The sequence below is a fragment of the Miniopterus natalensis genome, chromosome 11 (genome assembly GCF_054644295.1).
Source record: "Miniopterus natalensis isolate mMinNat1 chromosome 11, mMinNat1.hap1, whole genome shotgun sequence".
In the NCBI taxonomy this organism is placed as follows: Eukaryota; Metazoa; Chordata; class Mammalia; order Chiroptera; family Miniopteridae; genus Miniopterus; species Miniopterus natalensis.
Genome location: NC_142091.1, coordinates 19,563,739 through 19,584,767, shown reverse-complemented (window position 1 = coordinate 19,584,767; position 21,029 = coordinate 19,563,739). Strand labels below are relative to the sequence as shown.

At 39.4% G+C, this 21,029-nt stretch overlaps 1 protein-coding gene across 9 annotated transcripts in view; it reads left to right on the top strand.

The window, feature by feature from the left end:
* Nucleotides 1-20,335, top strand: part of YAP1 (Yes1 associated transcriptional regulator) — a 102,650-nt gene extending 82,315 nt beyond the window's left edge. For all 9 annotated transcript variants that reach the window (XM_087821585.1, XM_087821581.1, XM_087821583.1 and 6 more), the window contains 3 exons: nucleotides 10,515-10,645; nucleotides 14,594-14,706; nucleotides 16,633-20,335. In XM_087821585.1, the coding sequence (XP_087677711.1) occupies nucleotides 10,515-10,645; nucleotides 14,594-14,706; nucleotides 16,633-16,871 (483 nt within the window). In that variant the 3' untranslated portion in view covers nucleotides 16,872-20,335. The remainder of the gene's footprint in view (nucleotides 1-10,514; nucleotides 10,646-14,593; nucleotides 14,707-16,632) is intronic.
* The last annotated feature ends 694 nt before the right edge of the window (nucleotides 20,336-21,029 follow it).

Below are 21,029 nucleotides of genomic sequence, written 5' to 3'. Positions count from 1 at the left end.
GGAGAGAGGGAAGCTTGTGCTCCAGGGGCCTGTCCTCACTGAAGATTAGCCCAGAGTCTAACTTTGAGCCACCTTTCTACCAAGACACTTAAGTTAACACTGCTGTTCCCAGGAAGTCGACGTGATCTGCTCCCTTCCTGCTCCTCCCATATCACTGCTAGTATTCATTTTGATTCCACGAAGGTCTTCTTTTAATTCCACATTTAAAATGTATATGTCTCCATTGTACATTCTGTCAGCCATGAAGTCTGTCTAATATCATGTAGCTTAAAATAATACTAAGTTAACAATTTGAACAGTAACAACCCAAATATTTACTTGGGGAGGCTACTGTAGGAAATTTTATTAAGAGTCTTAATGATACTGTTAGAAAAGGAGAAGTTTCTTCTAATGGACATTCCAAAGGAGGGATATCAAAATCACTGTAAGAGAAGCACCCACCTGGGTAGTGTTTGGGTTCCTTTGTCGGCATCTGTTAGCACATTTCTCCCTGATGAACCCCCAGGAGCACTGGTTGTGAAGGTATCTTATTTAGAGGGAACGTTTGTGGCCATTTTTTCCTTCTAACGCAGGTACTTAACCTGACTCATGAGAAGAAACTCGTTCTTGAAACCAAAGAGATTCTCTGTGTTGAGGGTGCATAGGACTTCAAGGAGTTAGGAGGTAGGGGGGTCATTGCACTTTCCTCAGGTGTGCAGAAGCAACTGTGAAACACCTCATATTGTATATACGTAGTTCTTTTGCGCTAGGCTAAGTGCATTGCGTTAGAATCAGCTGCAGAAGTGGGAGTTGGCAGAACGTCACTCACCTGGATACTGTAAACTCATCCATGGGAGCACTGTGCTGTAAAGCTGCTGTCTCCTCATAGAGACCAGTTAACTTTGTGAGAGGAAGAACTCTGCTCTTTATCTCATCAGTGTCTCCTTTAATCAAGAGGTCAAGTAAGGGAGTAACTCACAGAATTCGTCTTTGCTAACGCAGAGAGCACAGGCATTCTTGCAATGAGGCCACTGACACCACGTTTGTCTGGGAAGAGCATCGTACACCGTAGCATTGGGTCTTTATACAGTGAAGACATTTTTTCCTTTTTCTCTGAAGTATTTCTGAAAAAGGGCTTTTATTTGTGCTAAATGAAGTGGAGGCTAACGTAGGATCAGAAATTAATTCATTTTGAGTTCAAGCAAAGAGTCCTGCATGCCTAAAGTGTTTTGAAATTTTTTTTTTCCATCTGAGATTTTAAACCTTAAATCTGATGGAGAAATTAAGTTGTTCCTGGATTTTTATATCCTACTCAAGTATAAATATAAATCATTGCCCTATTAAAATTCTCATCAGGAGTTCTTAGTTACTTTTTAACTACTAAAACTTTAGAAAAGTTGAGCCTCATCAGTAATAAAAATTCTATTCGATCAATTTATATGGTATTAAAAATGCAGAGTTGATGTCTTAGATTTGTCTAAGTCAGAGCAAGCGTCTTAAAGATACAGTTTTTTAAAAAGTGAACTTTGCTTTTGCTGGAAAATAAAAATAAAATACTGGTTTGTTACATAAGTTTTAGTTGTCAGTGTATTTACCTGGCACACTTGTGAAAACGTCAGTGTAGGGTTAAATTTGAAGGCCCTCACGTACATGGAATGGGCAGTGTCTGTAGCACGCACGCGTTCGTGTGTTTCTCATCCTGCCGTGTTTTCCAGATGACCTTAAGGTAGATGTCAGGAAAGATGTCACAAAGAAGAGTCATATTTTCAGTGAAGATGGCTTTAGATAGGATTACCAGGGTAATCCGGAAAGTCAGGAAGAGCTTTAGGCACTGTGGTTCCGAGTTTATTTTTCACTTTTCTAATAGAATTCATGCAGGCGAGTGAACTAGCAGTGTGAAACCAGCCTCGTTCTGTTACAATCCTAACCTCATATGCTTCGGGATGTGGGAAGGGACCGAAATTGCAGAATGCTTGCAGATCACTCATTTCAAAGGCCGTCTTGAAGCACTTTCTAATAGGATTAACAAAACGTGTCTATATTGTAGGATTCTCTGGTTGTGTAAACTGATGTCAGTACGGGGAAGGTAAATGCAGAATCCTGGAAAATTAAGACAACGTTAAAGGCAGGAGTGTATCTTCTAAGTTAAAGGCGGACTTTATCACCCTAATTTGTCAGAGTTTGTTTGGAGAATTTTTGAGAAACTTGACCTCACTGAGCTTTAAATTTTCAATTTCATTTTCATTGGTCACTATTATATGTTTCAAAAGCAATTTCTGTTCTCGTGGGGAAAAACTTTAAAGCTGCAAACATCGTCTTTGCTCTGTGAGACTGAGCATATAATGCTTACTTTTCTAGATACATCTTTTTCTCGTACATCAATTGCTCCTTTGTAAGGGAATCATCCCAGCTTCTGTTTCAAGGTCTTTTGAAACAGACACTGTAAGGAAAGATAGTCCGCCCTGAGTATGAATCTTTTTACCTTCTCTGGCGCTTAAGAATGTGGTTCGTAATACCTGTGGTTCCCTAGTACCTGTGAGCTAGTGTAAACTCTGCAACCTGGCTCGCGGTCTGTGGTCAGCAGCCTGGTTAAGCCGATTCCTCTTCTGCTAAATGCACTCTTCTGCATCCCGAGCTTCTGCTCCTCAGCTGTTCTTTTTCTCACCAATTAAGGTTCTCCGTTTCCCTTATAAAGCCAAGCGGCCTCATCAGAATTCTTGAAACTGCCCAGAAAATAGATATAAGACTGTTGTAATTAGATACCTTTTTTTATGAGCAAATAATTGCTTCATTCTTCATAGAAATTATAGCTACAAATATTTTGCAACTAATGAATATTGTATAGTTGCCATTTTTATGAATAGTAATAAATATACATCAGGGTCAGTCATGTTCAATGAGTGATAAACCCACATATTACTGTTGAAGGTCCTGTACTACACCATTAGGCCACAGTGGTAAAGAGGTTCACATGTCCATAGTCGTCAAATGGAGCAAATTAATACCACTGTTCAGCCCTGTGAAAAAAATAACCATCAATCGTTCCCCCCCCCCTTGAATTTAATAATAGCAAAGAATTTGACTGTTTGTCCCCCTCCAAACTGTCTTTCTTGTTAGCAAATGATGGGAAAGCTGTTTCAGAATCCAATTAACACTTTTCCCAAGGTTATCTCTCTTCTCTTTGAAGTCTTAATATTGAATGTAAACCATAGATTCATTTAGGTGTTTTCCTGTGAATATTTGGACACTTTGAAATCTTTGTATAAAAGGGGTGGGGGAGATTTAGCCTCACACCCTACATACTCTGATAGGTTACCTTCCTCCCCCTCCCCCCCCCATTAAGGTCTCATCATTTGAAGAATGCTATAATGACTTCTGTTACTTTACTAAGTAATACAAATTACAAAAGATCTAACTCCAGAGCTCTGTCAGAAAGAGTGTGAATCTGGAAATAATGCTGGGCACACCAAACTGCAAATCTATTTTGGATATTACTTTTCAGAGTTTAGGATTATCATACAATTATTATAACTATCCCCAAATCCATGTATACACACTTTTTAGTCAAAAATGTTTCTGAAGCTGAAGATACTTTGGTAAATGGCACAAACATTTTTTAAAAAGCATTCTAAACGTCGGCTAAATGTTTTAATAACTTCAGACATAATGAAATATCTGATCGTTTAAAGCTGTGTTGGAAAATGGGGTATGGCGGGGCCTATCTTGCTTTTTTACCCCTCTATTTTTGGAATTGTCCACATAAACTGCTATCACTAAGACAAGCTATTTATAAAATGTGTATTTTTAGGGTTATTCTCCATTTCTAAATTTGGATTTCTACTTTACTGAAGTAACCTTGCTTTTTATTATTGGGGGGGGCTTCACTTATGTGCCATATACTATTCAAAAATGCATATATTCTACTCTCACAGAGCTCAGTATTTGCTAAAGACAAAATTGTTTTAAGGGAGTGAAGTTGACATTGTCTTTTTTCAAATTTTCTGTAAGTGGAAGTATAACTTTTTCGCTTTATTATTTTAAAGTGTCTTTTTACCCTGTGGGAAATAATACTGCTACTTAAATGAAACGAGGTCAGTATGAGAAAGGTTAGTGGCTTCCGGCTGGGTCCTGGGTCCTTCAAAGTCTACTGTGTACAGCAGGCAACCTTGTGTTTCCCTGTATCAGCCACCCTGGGAGGTTCCCTTCAGACCAGGTTGGGCGCATTGGTTTTACTTAGAGTGCGGACTGCTCTGACTCAGTGCGTCCCAGATTAGCAAAGATTTACAGGCTCAATGGGAAAAGCCACCGCATTTTTGTATTATTACAGAAGAAAATGAGCTAAAAATACTTGCTTCACTTAGAAAAAGCCAAACACTACTCCAAAAAAAACTGTTTGACCTTTGAAATACAGAAGCATGATTAAATTTTGGCCGAATTTCCTATCAGCTTGCGTCTCCATTTTTGAAAGTCTGTCAGGCTATTTTTTTCTGACTACCTTGGGGAAAAGAGAAGCTTAACAAACTTATATTTTTAGCTCAGTATTCTAATTTTAGGCGTTTGTTCAGGATTTTAAAACTTTTTAGAGATAGACGTAACTTTTAGCATGACATGTTTCAACTGAAATCAGTTTTTGTAGGAAATCCAGTTATGTCCCAAAGGCTTATTTTTAAACAGGCTAGATTTACCCAATTACGAAATAATGTTCATATTCATCCAAAATATCTTTTGATAAAAGTACTTTATTGCAATAAAATAGGCTTAGTTTACATATCTATAATATATTTATATATAAATATATAAATTTTTTTAATGCAGTATAATGGAGAAAGTTTGTATGAAATACATTTTTTTATCAAATTTAGGTTACATAATTTGTTTCATACTTATCCATATTAAAATAATTACTTTTCTCTAGTCACTAGCAAAATGTTGCTACAGCTCTGAAACAAATTTTCGATATTTTACTTCAAAAATTCTTAATTTTATGTATAAGTGTGTTCGCGTTCATGTTTACAGTCCTTGGTCAGGAATAAAGCTCACTCCCTAGAGCCCGCGATTTGACTGTTTCTCACTGGAAGCAGGCGGTCAGCTCTGACTCACGTTCGCTCCTACAGAATCTGAGTCAGTAAAGCATGTAGTGGGACACTCCACCACATTTCCACTTCACGTCTAAGATCTGCCTTTTAAAACCCTCTGCACAGGTGTGTGCCTGCACCCATGTGTGTGTTTATGTGGAAGTAGAAGTGGGGAAGAGGTTGGTTTGTTTTCCTAAATGCAGAAGTTTCCCTTTCCCATTTTTGACAGTTTCTTTAGAATAGCAACAGGAATTTTTCCTGTTCTTTATTGAACCCAGTGAAATAAATAATATTCTCAGCAGGTGAAAATATTAACATAAGAATTAGTGACTTGTGGGAGGGTGCTGCCAGGTCAACTTTAATTATAGGAAACTATTTTGTTGTTAGCAAATACTGAGCTATTAAGAATATATCCATTTGGGGGTAATATTCGTGTAGATTGTTACACATCAATTATACCGCAAGCTGTTCAAAAAGTTACTAAGGGCATGTAATCAACACTGTTCCTTTTGCTGTAACTAGAAGTGTCAAAAGTGAGTTGAATATTTATACCTTGAAATGTGGTTTTTATACTCTGTATATATTAATTTTTATCATTGGCCTTGTCACATGATATTTGTTTTCGTGCCAAATTCTTCCCTATTTGACTGATAATGCTAACACCCTCCCACCACCACCAGTAAATAAAGTGGCGTTTTTTTCCTTCATCCTTTCAAGCTCAGTACAGATGGACCTTAGGTTAGTTACTTAGTCATGCCTGGATTTGAAGAAAAGTATGTCCCATAGCCCTTCAGGGCGTTGGCTAACTCAGAATGATTTCCCTTCTTATTTACACCTCTGATTTACCTTCCTTTGTAAATGTGGATACGTTGGCTCTGCGGTGTCTGCTGACAGTAGAAATTCAGGTGTAAAGGCAGCAAGAAGTAAAACTTTGACAGCTTTGAACAAGCAAAGTAGCAAAAACACGTAGCATTTGCACATGACAGGTTTGTTTGTTTTGTTTTCAGTCATCACCCGAGGATATTTTTTTCCATTGCTTTTCAGAGAGAGTAGAAGGGAGAGAGAGAAACTTCGATGTGAGAGAGACACATCGCTTGGTTGCCTTCTGAACAAGCCCCGACCCGGACCAGGGCTGGGGTTCAAGCCTGCAGCCGAGGTATGTGCCCTTGGCCGGAATCGGACCCGGGACCCTCCAGTCCTCAGGCCAACACTCTAACCACTGAGCAAAATTGGCTAGGGCGACAGTTTTAACTTCATAAAACCGTCTTGAAAAAGTGGGAACTTTATTAAAAGGTAAAATAAAAAGTTGTGAAAACGGTATGAAGATGACAGCCAATTTATTCTGTTATTTCAGGAATGATTTATGGCATGTACTTGCTTCGTGCTTCAAGGAATTCTGAACCCGGTACACAAACGTGAACATGCCTTCTAACTAGAAAGCAAATGAGTCTCTTTCCCAGATATTCACACATCACCCCCATATTTTGAAAGACCTACAGTTCCTTGCAGAACCCTAGCTTATCAGCCTCATCTAGAATTTTATTCATTCTAAAATTTATTTCTATTTATAGCCTCATATTTCAATAGCAACATGAATTCTTGAAAGTATTAGTGGTTATTGATGGTTCAGAACAATCCATTCACTCCCTCCATGTGCCCTTAAGGGACAAAGAAGAAATAAAGACATAATTACTATAACCTGTGATAGGTGCTGAGCTCATGTTACATACACATGCTCAGGGTGCTAAAGACATAACATCTGTCTGTCCAGTCCAACCCGGAGATGGAGGTGGGATCATCATGGAGAGTTACCTAGAGAAAGTCTTAAAGAGGAAAGATAAGTGCTCTAGTCGGGAAGAGCACATGGAAGGACATGATACCAAAAGACAGCAGGTCATACTACAAGCCTGTAAGAAGTGCGCTGTCATTATTTTAAAGTCCCTTGTCACTTTGCAAGAGAATGGATGGGATCAAAGATAGAGGATAGAGCAAAAACATGAAATAGATCCGCAGAAGCTACCGGGAGACTGGGTTGGCCTTTAACAGAGCGGGGGTGGGTCCTGATGCTATTTCTTGAGACTGGAAGGAAAGTTACAGAGATGGGTATGAGTGAAGGTAGGTTTGTAGAGAGCAGGAAGGGATGGCAGGAGGAGCCAGAAAATTGTGCATCGTGGCCTCAAGTGTTATTTAAGTGGGAGAGAGATGGAAATGGACTTGACTGAATAGGGGCTTGAGGAAAGTGTGCCAGATTTGGAGTAGTGACCATGGGAGTGTGAGGAAAAAACTGACCAAGAACAAACAAAAAAATCAGTGAGTGGTACAAAGGGCCCAGCCAAGGCCAAAGATCATTAATTTATGAAAACAGTCTGGGTAGTTGTATGGTTTTTCTCAAGCATTTCTTAGCAGTCTTAGTATAGAAGCGAGCACATTTGACTCAGGATTGGAATTTGCCCTATTGAGATAAAATTTTGTGTATATAAGGAATGTTACAGGTGCTCATGTATTTCAGCTGATCAGCCCTAGGCAGGGAGGGGGAACCGACAATTGGCCAACAAGCACATGAAAAGATGCTCAACATCACATATCATCAGGGACGTGCAAATCAAAACCACAATGAGGCATCACCTCACACCTGTCAGAATGGCTTTATCAAAAAGACAAAAAAGTAACAAGTGTTGGCAAGGATGTGGAGAAAAGGGAACCCTGTGCACAGCTGATGGGAATGTAAATTGCTGCAGACACCATGGGAAACAGTATGGAGGTTTCTCAAAAAATTAAAGGTAGAGCTATCATATGATCCAACAATTCCAGTTTTCTGTTTATCCGAAGAAAATAAAAACACTAATAATTGTATACTTGAATCCTCTACAATTTTATTAACCAATGTCACCTCAATTAATTAAATAATATTTTTAAAAGAAATTAAACATTACTTTGAAAAGAATACCTGCACCCCCATGTTCATTGCAGCATTATTCACAATAGCCAGGATATGGAAGCAGCCTAAGTGTCCGTCCATGGAAGATGTGGTATATATGCACAGTGGAATACTATTCAGCCATAAAAAAAATAGAATCTTGCCATTTACGATAACATGGATGAACCTCGAAGGCCGTATGCTAAGTGAAATAAGTCAGAGAAAGCCAAATACTGTTTTAATCCCACTTATAAGTAGAATCCAAAAAAACAAAAAGCCAAGAGAACAGATTGGTGGTTGCCAGAGGGTAGGGGGTAGAGGGTGAGTTAAGTGTGTGAAAAGGTGAAAGAAGTCAAAAGGTACAAAGTTCCAGTTATAAAATAAGTCATGGGGATATAATATAAAGCATGGTAACTTTAGTTAATAATACTGTATTACAAATCTGAAAGATCTTCACAAGAAAAAAAATATTGGTGGCTATGTTATGGGAATGGCTGCTAACAACTTACTGTTGTGACCGCTTCACAGTTTAAGCAAATATTGTATCATTATGTTGCATGCCTGAAACTAATATAATGTTATATGTCAATTATACCTCAATTCAAAAAAAGAAAGAAACCAACTGGAATAGTGGGAGAGACGAAGAGCTGGAGTCCTGGGGTTGTAGGTCTGTAGATCTGGTAGAGTGGGCGTCACGTCATGCAGGGACTGGGTGGAAAGAAAAATCATGGTCCCAGAAAGTGGGATGAATGCAAGTAAGGTTTCTGGGGGAGGAATTTTGAAGCCAGTTCCAGAACGTGACTGAGGGAGTGAAGCTGATTGAATCATGGTGAAGTGGCCAGAATTGTCATAATTTAGAGATCCAAAAATGTCCATGACAGATGATAGGTTTTGTGCACGGATGCTGACAATTCCGGGGTGATGGATACAGTTGCAGAGAAGCGAAACAAATGTGACTAAAGATTTTAGAGGTAGGTTTGGTTTTAAATAGCAAGGTCTCGGCTGTGCTAGTGGATGATTGAGGTAGGTGGAAATGATCATTGAAATCCAGAAGGTCAAGGAGCTGTCAGGTTCAGTGAGTGAGTCATCTGCCTGATAACATTAATAACAAGAGCATTATGTCTCATAACTGCTAGAGCATTGAAGTGGCAATGAGTGTAAGTGGTATTTTAAGGGATTTGACACAACTACAGTGTACTGTGAAAATGCCTTCTATGGATGAAAAGTCATGGTATGCTAACACTGTCTGTTGCCTATATTCGTAATTAAAGGAAATGATAAATTTCAGTTAGAAAAGTTAGTAAAAATAAAGGTGTAATTTTATTTCCTCTGTCCAAGTTTATAGGCCCTCTTCATTCAGTCATGATCCTCTGGTTAAAAAAAAACACTTTGTGGGATGCTGTATCCCAAAGGCATAGCCCTGAGTTTTGAAAAGTGGTGTTCGCATGAGGTAGAATTCATAGTTTAGAAGTGGTGGTGCAGAGCTCAGAGTCTCTCCACCGCCTCTGGGCCCAGCGATTACAGTGGGAGCGAGGCGCTGGAGATGGGCGGGTGCCTCAGGGAGCAGGCTTGGCTCAAGAAGGCTGCAGGGGAGAGCCGTGTCCTTTGTGATAAAAAGCCACGCTTCAGGTCAAACCAAAAAAGTTGAAGGGAGAGAAAGCTGGTGCCCCAGCAGAGATGATGTTTATAAGAGCTTGGGAGGCACAGTGGAAATTCTTAAGGAAGGGAACAGTGACCCAATGAAAAAGTGAGAAAAAGGGCAGAGTGGTAATGAAGGGGTTAGGGGTTGGCCAGAGTGAGGTAAATGAGCCTGGAGGTCCTGAGGCCTGGGATGTTGGGAGGCGTGTTGAGGCAGGCCGCTGGAACCCTCGGGGGAGTAGTGGCCCAGAGCTTCGGCTCAGGTTTCCAGGTGGAATCCTGCTGAAAAATTGTTTGGTGCCCCTGCTCAAGACAGAAAAACCTGAAGGCAAAATGAGACACTTGATAGCAAAGTGTAAAGCAATACAGGGGGCACAGAGAGGGGGCTGGTGTCCTACGGTAAATTGCCGAATGTTCTAGAGGGGATAAATGGTGATGGAAAAAATAAACTGAAAACAAACAAATAAATAAAATGTAAAAAAAAATTACTGAATATTCTGATTTTATTCCTGGTGCCAAACCATATTGAGTGAGGGTTGATGAATACAAATAAACTTTAAGAAGAATTGTCTTTTAAAAGCCCAGATTTGCCATCCTACCCCAAAGGAAGGATTTGGGGGTGTCTGCCAAAGTAAGGGAAATAATGCAATTAGGTAATAAAATATATGTGTTTTGGGGTTAATAAAACTAGATAAACTTTCAATTTATAAGATTTAGTTTTCGATCACCTGAAATGGATAGAAGAACTTGGTCTTTCTGACTGGGAAACGTATTCACTTTAAAATAGATGTTAATGCTTCAGCGTGTTACGCCAGTGGTTACCCTTATGCGCCTTTTATTCCTTTACGCCTAACAAACAATGTGTTGATGGGTAGACTGATTCTGTGTGTGTTTGCTTTTTCTAGGAATTAGCTCTCCGGAGCCAGTTACCAACACTGGAGCAGGATGGCGGGACTCAGAATCCAGTCTCTTCTCCTGGGATGTCTCAGGAATTGAGGACAATGACGACCAACAGCTCAGATCCCTTTCTGAACAGGTTGGTGAGAGTCGCTGCTGGCCAGTGTCTGCAGAAGATCACAGCTTTGAGATAATTCTCCTCAGTCCTTGCAGGAAGCTGTTTGAACATCTGTGTGGGCCAGAAATCATAGTTGTAAAGGAATCTTTCCATAAATGGCAAGTACAATAAAACAGGGATTAAAAGCCGACTCCTGCGAGAGGAAGTGAGCTGTTCAGACTTGCGGAGGGGATGCTTACTTCACAGTCACGTGTGCTGCCGCCTGGGCCGTCGACTAACAGTCACTTAAAATTACAGAGTCGTGAAGAAACATGTGAATGCCTTTCTGTGAAAGCAAATGAACTGCATCTTAAACCTATTAGGGCTGCATTGTAAGGAGGATGGGAAGGAATTTTCCACATAAGTGTTCAGCCTGAGAGCTTCCAGTGCAGTAGCACTGTGAGGCCTCCTGTAGTTCAAGGAGATACGCTGTAAAGTTGGGCCTCTTTCACGACATGCATTAATATTAAAGGCAGCATTTGAAACCTAGCAGAAGGATGCATTTTAGTGAGTTACCACCAACCTTGGGTTTCAGGAAGATTGCAGTGTTGTTATATATAGTGCTGTGTGGGAAACTGCAAGCTGAAACAGGTTATATTCTTTGCCTAGAAAGCCATTTGAAATTAAGGTTGGACTACAATTCATTCTTCTGGGTTATAAAATATATTGGCGTTTTAGTTTTTAGAAATAAGGAATAAATACTTCCTGATCTTCATGCTTTTGATTTTTTTTTTTTTTTTTTTAAACAAGGCAGTTTTAAAAATATTTAAAGATACTTTGTTTTAGGGATGCTACTACGTTACCCATTCAGTTATCACCGATTGAATTGAAAACTTCATGATCTTAAGAAAAACAGAATTTACTCTTTTGACACATACAGCTTATTTTATTTTATTGGGGAGTTGTTATTAAGTAAGTTTAATCAGGGAAGATGGGGTGGGATGGGATACAAAGCATGGGTAGAAGGATTATGCTAAATATAGGAACAGACCTACATGAAACACACAGGAATATAATGTGCTAATTATGTAACAAAACATTCACCTCATGTAGCTGTATTTTAACCTCATGTTGACACATACTGTTTAAAGTTCTGCCAAAAAATTAGTGTATTTATACAAGATTATAGTTCTGAACTTAAGTTAATTAAGAAAAGTCATAGCCACAGAAATTTTTTTTTTTCCACAAGGGAAATTTCAGATCAGTATAATTCCAGTACCCATCTGTTGGAGGCCTGTATTGATCCAGGGATAAAATTAGGCTATTTAGAAAAATGGATAGAAAGCATATCCTTCTGATACTCATTTGTGAAGATTCTTTCTTAAAACCTTCGATGAAAGCTGGGCTGCAGTTTGAGATTGTAATTTCTGGTGAGGATCGCAAAGTGGCAGATAATCGGCGATACTAGTCTAACGGCAGAATGCTGTGCCCACTCTCTGTAGTGCCCCCCATTTCTAAAACACGAATCTGACTGTAAAATTTCTTTTTTTTAAATACGTTTTTATTGACTTTTTTTAGACATAGAGGAAGGGAGAGGGATAGAAAGGTAAAAACATCAATCGACTGCCTCCTGCACGCCCCCTCCTGGGGATGGAGCCGGAAACCCAGGCATGTGCCCTGACTGGAAATCGAACCAGTGATCTCTTGGTTCATGTGTTGACGTTCAACCAGTGAGCCACACCGGCAGGGCTATAGCATTTCTGTTTTCAAAAACTTATGGTGGTTTCCCCATTGCCTGTTATTCGATTCATACAGATTTTTTAAGCTCTAAACACTTGTTTCCCTGACTTGCCATGGAGTTGAGTCTCGGCAGTGGTGCAACATCCCCTTACCTCCCTTTTGTCCTGGGAGCCTCCAAGGCCATCTCTGGTGTCCCCCTCCACAAAACCTTCCCACTGTACTTTTTAAGCTCCCTCCTCTTTGTTCTAAAAGCACTGTGGTCACATAGCCTTTGTATATGATTCATTAATGTATTTATTTGTTCATCTCTCTCCCTGAAGTTGTGAGCCTCTCAGAAAGCATCAGTTGTAGGTGGTGGTTTTTAACTTCCTCCGGATCCTCTGAGCCTGGTCGAATGCCTGGCGTAGTAGCAAATGCTCATGAATGTTTATTGAATGAGTGTGAGCGGCAGGCGGTGGGGTTCTGCAGGGAGCAGTTCCTTGTCAGGGAAGTGGCTCTGTGAACTCCATCCTCAGGAACGCCCATGTGCTTCCCTGAGGCTTGGAAGGAACTCTGCACAACTGTCAGTTCAGCTATTCCGTAAGAGTCTGGAGTGTCTGGTGTGTGCCCATGCTTAGCAGTGGGAACAAAGTGATGACTAGCACCAGGCCCTTGTCCCAGATCAGGGCAGGCAAAATAAAAACAAACCACATCCTGAGGCCTGCTCCTATGCGGCTGCATTATATACAAATGGTCACAGAGGCAAAATTGTGTTTTCTTGGATCTGTGTGAGGCTTATGAATCTTGCCAAAATCTGGCAGAAGCATTAGAGTAAACTGGCGGTTGCAATATACAGAGTGGCGGACGGGGGGACAAAGCACAAATGCATTAAGTAATTTAGGGAAGAAATTGGGGGGGGCAAGATTTCAACCTAGAGCACCTGTTATAGCTCCTTTATAAAGCTTAGACAGTTTTCATTTTTTAACTTTTTTTTTTATATGTCTTTATTGATTTTAAAGAGAGGAAGTGAGAGGGAGAGAGATAGAAACATCAATAATGAGAGAGTCATTGATCGGCTGCCTCCTGCTCGCCCCTACTGGGGATGGAGCCCACAACCCCGGGCATGTGCCCTGACCTGGAATCGAACCACGATCTCCTGCATCCTAGGTAGATGCTCAACCGCTGAGCCACACCCAGCCGGGCTGTTTTTTCACTTTTGTGTAAGCTAAACAGGTGCTTAACTGTGCAAGCTGTGAGGTAAGATAAAGTTCACATCGTGGTCACAGACCCTTGAACAACAGTTGCCTTTATTTTACACTTTGCCATAGATTTTTCTAGAACTAGTAGAATCCCACATTTTATAGTCAATGCCAGCTGCTATCTCCAGTGCCACTAGCTGAGGGAAGTGTTCTTTTTATGAAAGAAATGAACTGAGGTTGTTTACCATACTTGTATGTAAATCTGGGAAACTTCATTTAGCCTAAAGTAAAAATCTGTCTTGGCTCATATTTTTCTGCTTTTCTCAAGGCGTGAGCCTTCTAGTTTTTTGTTTCTGTTTGTTTATTAATTAGCCCTTTCTTCAGTTGGAATTCTGACTCCTATCTTATGCTGAGGTATTTGGGTTTTCCCCCTCTAAACAGAAGCAAGAAGATTGAGCTGTGAGGGTTCTTATCGGCAGTGACTTACCTGTTCTGGCCTAGTCCAAAAAGGAGTTCTAGTTCTTTATTTTACATTGATTTCCCCCCCCTCCCCCCCAATTGGCTTAAACTCTCAGCATAAGAGTGAGGAATTTAATGTGAGTCTGGTGCAGACCTGTCTCACTGCCCACCTACAGTTTGTGTTGTGACTATGCACACCTGTGCCTTCCACCACTTGGGGAACTGAGATCTTGAAACAGGTGAGCTGTGTGGACCCCCTGGACTCAGATGGAATTACAGAGAGAGTGCCTACACAGAGAATTTTCTGTCATCTGGGAACACTGAGTATATCTTTTATTCCCTATAACCTTCAGGCCCGGAAATTTAGGAGGGATCTTGGCGCCCCGGAGCTGCCAGCTTTGATTAGGATTTACCTTGTCTGTTTCACCGCATAGACTAAGGACTGTGTATGGGCTCTGAAGGAGGGTGCTTGTTTCCGACGTCGCAGGGCAGGAATGGTCACTAACTCTCTTTGGGAATCATGTTAGTACTCAGCAGATGTTTATTTTTACCTTGAAGTTATTTTTTATTTTATTTTTTTAAATTTTGTATTGGTCTTCAACTCTCTTTGCAGTGGCACCTATCACTCTCGCGATGAGAGCACAGATAGTGGACTGAGCATGAGCAGCTACAGTGTCCCTCGCACTCCAGATGACTTCTTGAACAGTGTTGACGAAATGGATACAGGTTGGTATTCTTTCTTCCTCTGAGGAATCGGACCTTCAGGCAGAGAGCGTCATTCTATCACCAGGTCTCATAAGCTACTGTGAGCACAAATTATTCAAAAGAAAGCCATTAAAGTCCTGTCAACTTCCATTCCAATTGTGCCCTCCTTTATGGCAATTTGTAATTTACGTCTTTTCTCAGTTTTTATTTTATTGATTTCACTTTGTTAAACTTCTTTAAATTGTTTTAAATTATTTTTTTATTGATTAGGGAGGGAGAGAGAGAGACATCGATTTGTTATTCCACTTATTTATGTGTTCATTGGTTGCTGCTTGTGTGTACCCTGACCGGGGATCAAACCCACAACCTTGGCATATCCGGAATGATGCTCTAACCAACTGAGCCACCCAGCCAGGGCTTTTTCTCAGTTAAAAATGTCATGGAGCCCGGCCAGGTGTGGCTCAGTGGTTGAGTGTCGACCTAGGATCCTAGTCGATCGGGGTTCGATTCCCAATCAGGGCACATGCCCGGGTTGTGGGCTTGATCAATGACTCTTTCATCATTGATGTTTCTGTCTCTCTCTCTCCCTCTCTTTTCCTCTCCCTGAAATCATAAAGATATATTTTTAAAAAAATTTTTTTAAATGTCATGGAATCTTAGCTCTATTTGAACAAAGTTGATGACATTACTTATTTTAGCATTTAAAATACTGAATTAGTTGGCAGGGCAATTGAGCCTATTAGAATTCTCTATTAATAGAGATTTGTATTCTTAATTTTGGAGAGAGATTTCTGTATGTGGTTCAATGTCTGCCGCCTCCTTTCTGTGAGAGCTTTTGGTCCAAATTAGATGTTATGGAGCTCAGGAAACCAAGTGGGAAAGGCTTGGCGGTAGAGCTCACCTACTTTATTGTTAGAATAGTTGCATGGGTCTTGCAGGAGCTAAGAAATACCTGCCTCACAGGGGTCATTGAGGGACCATTTCTCCTGGGGCTTACCTGATTGTCCTGGACTTGTCAACTCTCAGAGGGCGTGAACTGGCAGGGACATGGAACAGTCCTCCAGCCAGCAGGTTCTTTAGCTGACAGCTTCTGCAAGTGTTTGGCAAGCCTTTTGTAAAAGCCTGTGCTCATCCAGCTCATGGCTTTGGTGCTCCCTAGAACCCCCCTTTGTTTTGGCTTATCTAAATCTTCAATCATCCTTAGGAGCCACTTCAAACCCAGCTCATTCAAACACATTTCCTCACTCCTGTTCCCCATTTGTCGTTTCTCCAAACCCCTATAGCACTTAATGGTTTATGTTCATTTTTCTGAAAAGCATGTTCATTGGAGCTCTAAGGAATGTTAATGTTGTCATGTGCCCCCCAAAATGGTTTTGTGGCCAGGTAAATATGGAAAACCTAGCCAGCAAAGCTAGGAAGATTATTTATTCAAGGACTTCTGGGAGACTTGTTTTGCTGTTATGAAATGTGAGTCTCCAAGAGTGGAATAGAGTTTTTATCCAGCCCTTTTATTTTATTTTAGTGTTTCCCAAAGTGTACTTGGGGAAAGCTGGGACTATACCACTCATTTTCCTACTTTATCTTATTGTGGTGGTGCAAAGCTTGAAGAGAATTACGTGGCCAAGCTCTTGTGTAGTGAGCTTGTTCTTCTCCCTTGCTGTATATAATATATAACTTTTCAGAGGGTTTTTTTTAATGACCTGACCCCCCCCCCCTTCTTTAGTGCTCAGCACATAGCAATAAGCAATCAAATTGTTGGTTAAATAGCTGGACAGATATTGAAGCAGAAGTAATCTTGGCATTGTTATTTGTGGGTTGTTTGGTCTGAAATAAACCGGGCATCATTTCAGGTCAGTCAGGAGTGTTTTCTTTACACATTTCTGTATGCGCTCACATGGTGCAGCTCCTGTCAGAATGAACCGTATTCCTTTTCTCTGTCCCAACTAGGTGATACTATCAACCAAAGCACCCTGCCCTCACAGCAGAATCGTTTTCCAGACTACCTTGAAGCCATTCCCGGGACAAATGTGGACCTTGGAACACTGGAGGGAGATGCAATGAACATAGAAGGAGAGGAGTTAATGCCGAGTCTGCAGGAAGCTTTGAGCTCTGACATCCTTAATGACATGGAGTCCGTTTTGGCTGCCACCAAGCTAGATAAAGAAAGTTTCCTTACTTGGTTATAGAGCCCTCAGGTAGACTGAATTCTAAATCTGTGAAGGATCTAAGGAGATAAGACACACATTACCAGAAATTTCCAAATAAGCCAGTTGCAACCTTCTGGCTAATACAGAAAAAGATGAACAAACGTCCAGCAAGATTCTTTCATCCACTCTTTTGCTCTTCCGTGTCCATTGCTGCTGTTAATATATTGCTGGCCTCTTTCATAGGTGGCCCTAAAGAGTCAAAAAACAAAAAACTTTTTGTTCCTTTTGCTATTATAACTACTGTTTGTTTTGGGGGCTGGGGGAAGTGAGCCTGTTTGATGATGGATGCCATTCCTTTTGCCCAGTTAGATGTTCACCAATCATTTTAACGAAACGGTCAGACTTGGAAGTAAAATGCTTCATGTCACAGCATCTAGTTTGTTTAAGCAACTATTTCTTCAGCTGCTTTTGGCCAGTGGGAAAACATGCCTTACTGGTGTGACAAACCAAAAATGTTGTGTCTCATACTAAGTACTTAGTGCTGATTTGGGGAGAGAGCTAAAACCGAGGCTGAAGACTTTTACTTTCAGTGGGGTTCTTTCCCCTCCTAGTGCTATATCATTAGTCACATAGTGACCTTGATTTTATTTTAGGAGCTTATAAGGCACGAGACAATTTCCATAGAAATATATTAATAATTGCCACATACTCTAGTGTAGGTTTGGGTGGGTTTTATTGTGGGTTTGTTTTGTTTTGGTTGGTTGGGGTTTTTTTTGTTGTTGTTTTTGTTTCGTTGTTGTTGTTTTTTCTGGAACCAAGGCAAATGACCACAGTAGTGAATCTGTTTATAGTTGTAGCTGGGATGGTTATTGTAGTTTCTTTGGTAAAATCTACATTTCCTGATTTTTTACCTTCTTATTTAAATCTTGATTATCTGCTCGCTCTCTATATATATCCTGACACCTTACAATGTTTATATGATAGCGTGATAGCAGAATTTTTTTTTTTTTTTTTTTTTAGGTTTCCCTATTTTCCAATTTATTTTAAAATGGTAGCTTAGAGTGTATGCATTTAGAATACATGACTAATAGTTGATATTTCACAGGTAGTTTAAATCTGGTTGGGGCAGTCTACAGATGTTTGAGGAGGTTAGTGTTCTAGAAAGGTCTGTTGTTACGGATAATGCCTAGGGGAGTGATGTATGCCCTCAAGGCACGCAGTAAATATTATCTGATGAATTTGAAAGAAGCAAACAGGAAATGGCTCTATTTTCCCCTTGTTACTCCCCAGGACTAATTTTAAGTCTTGATGGGAAATCACTGAGCAGGTTCATAATGTACATGACAGAAGTAAGCTTTATGTGGTCACTCACCTTCCTTTAGCTGTGGAAGTTTTACCTTCACCGTAGTTTTGGAAATAAATTCTAGTATTTTAGTTGTCATTGGTTAATGAACATATTAAAGACTACATTGAAATATTACCTACTAAACTGTTCTTATAAGACTTGCTCCTACTTCTGTATACTGAGAATCGACCCTGGACAGTATAATTCTGTAAGGTCATGTGTTAGCTGGTAAAGTGATCAGATTAATAAATGTATATTGGTAGTTGACTTTAGCACAGAAATAGAGATAATCGTGATTATACTTTTATTTTTACAGGAAGAGATATAACTAGAGTATGTGTCTACAGGAGTAATAATGGTTTCCAAAGAGTATTTTTTAAAGGAAAAAATGAGCATGAATCAACTCTTCAGTATAAGCTATGAAGTGGCAGTTGGTTGTGAGTTATAGTGGCACCAGCTAGCACCTCTGTGATTAAGGGTCTTTCAGTGTTTCTAGAGTAAGCCCTTATTTTCAAGGGTTTATAACAGGTATAAAATCTCCTTTCCTGGCTAAACTGCTATGAAAAGCCTCAGCTTGGGAAGGTAGGTTTTTTTTTTTCTAATTACAAAATCTAAGTATTTTGACCCTTCCGTTTAGAGGAGTGCAAAAGTAAGTTTTATATTAAGTATTTTCAGTGCTCAAAAAAAAAAAAATACAATCACTGTGTTGTATATAATGATTCATAGGTCAATCACTCATAATAATTGACTCTAAGGCTTTTTATTAAGAAAACAGTAGAAAGATTAAATCTTGAAATACATCTAGGGGAAAATGGCCACTGTGCAGATGCATCGATTTTTTTGTTGTTGTTATTTTTAGAGCAATAATGAATTTCTACCTAGAATGCATAATTGAGTATATGGATGATATAGCATGTTGGGTTTTTAATGTGTAGAAAATCAAAGCTACTTGGAAGGAGTGCCTACAGTTTGCCAGTAAGCAAATAAAGATCGTATCTTATGTATCAGCAGAGTAGCTCTAGATAAGGGAGAGGGTGGGGAGGGGGGTTGCGAAGACTTAGTGGAACTTTGATAGAGAACTTTATAACCTTTTTCTTCAATAAAGACTTATCTTGCATCTTGCTGTCATTAAAGGCAGTTGTTCCTAAAATTTCAATCCCTTAAGTACACCCACAGAATAAGACTATGGAGTTCTTCATTTCCCCTCGACTTTAACTTGCCCGGTTATACCTCAATGTCATGGCAGCACTGTGGTCCCTGACAGGCGCAGTGCTCCGACCTTGGCCCTCTGCACCGACCTGAGGGAGACCTAGGAGTTCTTTCTCTTTCGTAGCCTTAGTGTGGTCTTTCTTGTTTCATGTCCTAGTCCTAATGTAAAAGTGTTTAACTACTTCTTGGTTGTCTTGGGCAGCATTGGGATAAGATTTTTAACTGGTATTCTTGAATCGCTTTTACAATAAACCAATTTTTATAATCTTTAAGTTGATCAGCTTTTTACATTTGTGTTCTTTTCAGTTAGGGCTTCTAAGATCTACTTATGGTTGATGGAGCACGTTGATTTAGAGTTTCAGATTTTGCAAAGCACTGTTTGCTATAACTATTTTCTAAATATAGTGCCTTTTTTAAACACAAAGAACAAAGGAAGTGACTTTTATAAACAAATAATGTTGCTGTGTTAAGTGTTCATATTAAATAGATGCATTCTATATGGAACCTTGGCAGAAACACTGAAAATAACAGTAATTAATTGTGTAATTCGTAACTCATACCAATCAGTGTTGAAACTCAAACTGTGGGAAGTGGGAGCCAATATCCAGTGATTAACAACTCTGTAGCTTTTGCACATCTGAGAAGTGAGTGCTCAGATGAATTTTATCTTCTGCCAGCATGTTTTTGTAAGAATTGTGGGTGTGCCTATCTTAACATTGTTTTCTGTATCTTGAAAAAGTATCCTCCACATTTAAATGTTTTATATTAGAGAATTCTTTAATGCACACTTGTCAAATATATATATATAGTACCAATGTTACCTTTTTTGTTTTAGATGTAAGAGCATGCTCATCTTATGTTAGGTACTTACATAAATTGTTACATTATTTTTTCTTATGTAATACCTTTTTGTTTGTTTATGTGGTTCAAATATATTCTTTAAACTCTTCTTTGTTGTTTTTAACGATTAATATATTTACAATTTTTTGGCTTCTTAATGGACTTCAACAAGTACTAGTGATAAAAGAAAAGAAAAGGTGATTGCAGTAGTAACTGGTATACAGGTGAGACTTAAGGTTAGTTTGTCATTTGGAACTTCTGAAGTACAGATAGAATCCTTTAAGCTTTCTGTTCTGTACTCATGTAGACCATCCCTAATGATGGTAGTGTGTAAGCAGAATTGTCCCCTTCATTCTTAAGTGACTTTACTACACGTAACAGCACAGAAGAAACAGAAGAACGTGACACGGTCTTTCAAAATAGCCTTTGATTTTATTTCTTCAAAATATTGTCTCATGGTATCCAAAATATAACACATTAGTGAAAATTGTTATTGTTTCATAAATAAAACACATTCACAAGTGGTAGGTTCTGAATGTTAAGAAGTAGATTTTATTATCTTTGAAAATTATATTTTTAATGTATTTTTTTAAAATATTTTTATTGATTTTTAGAGAGGAAGGGAGAGGGAGAGAGAAACATCAGTGTGAGAATGAGACATTGATCAGCTGCCTCCTGCACGCCCCTCCTGGGGATTGAACCAGCTCCATTTCAGTGCACAGGACAACACCCAACCAATAGCCAGGGCAAAAATTATTTATTACTCTTTGTATATAATATCTTCAATTATTGACAGATCAGTT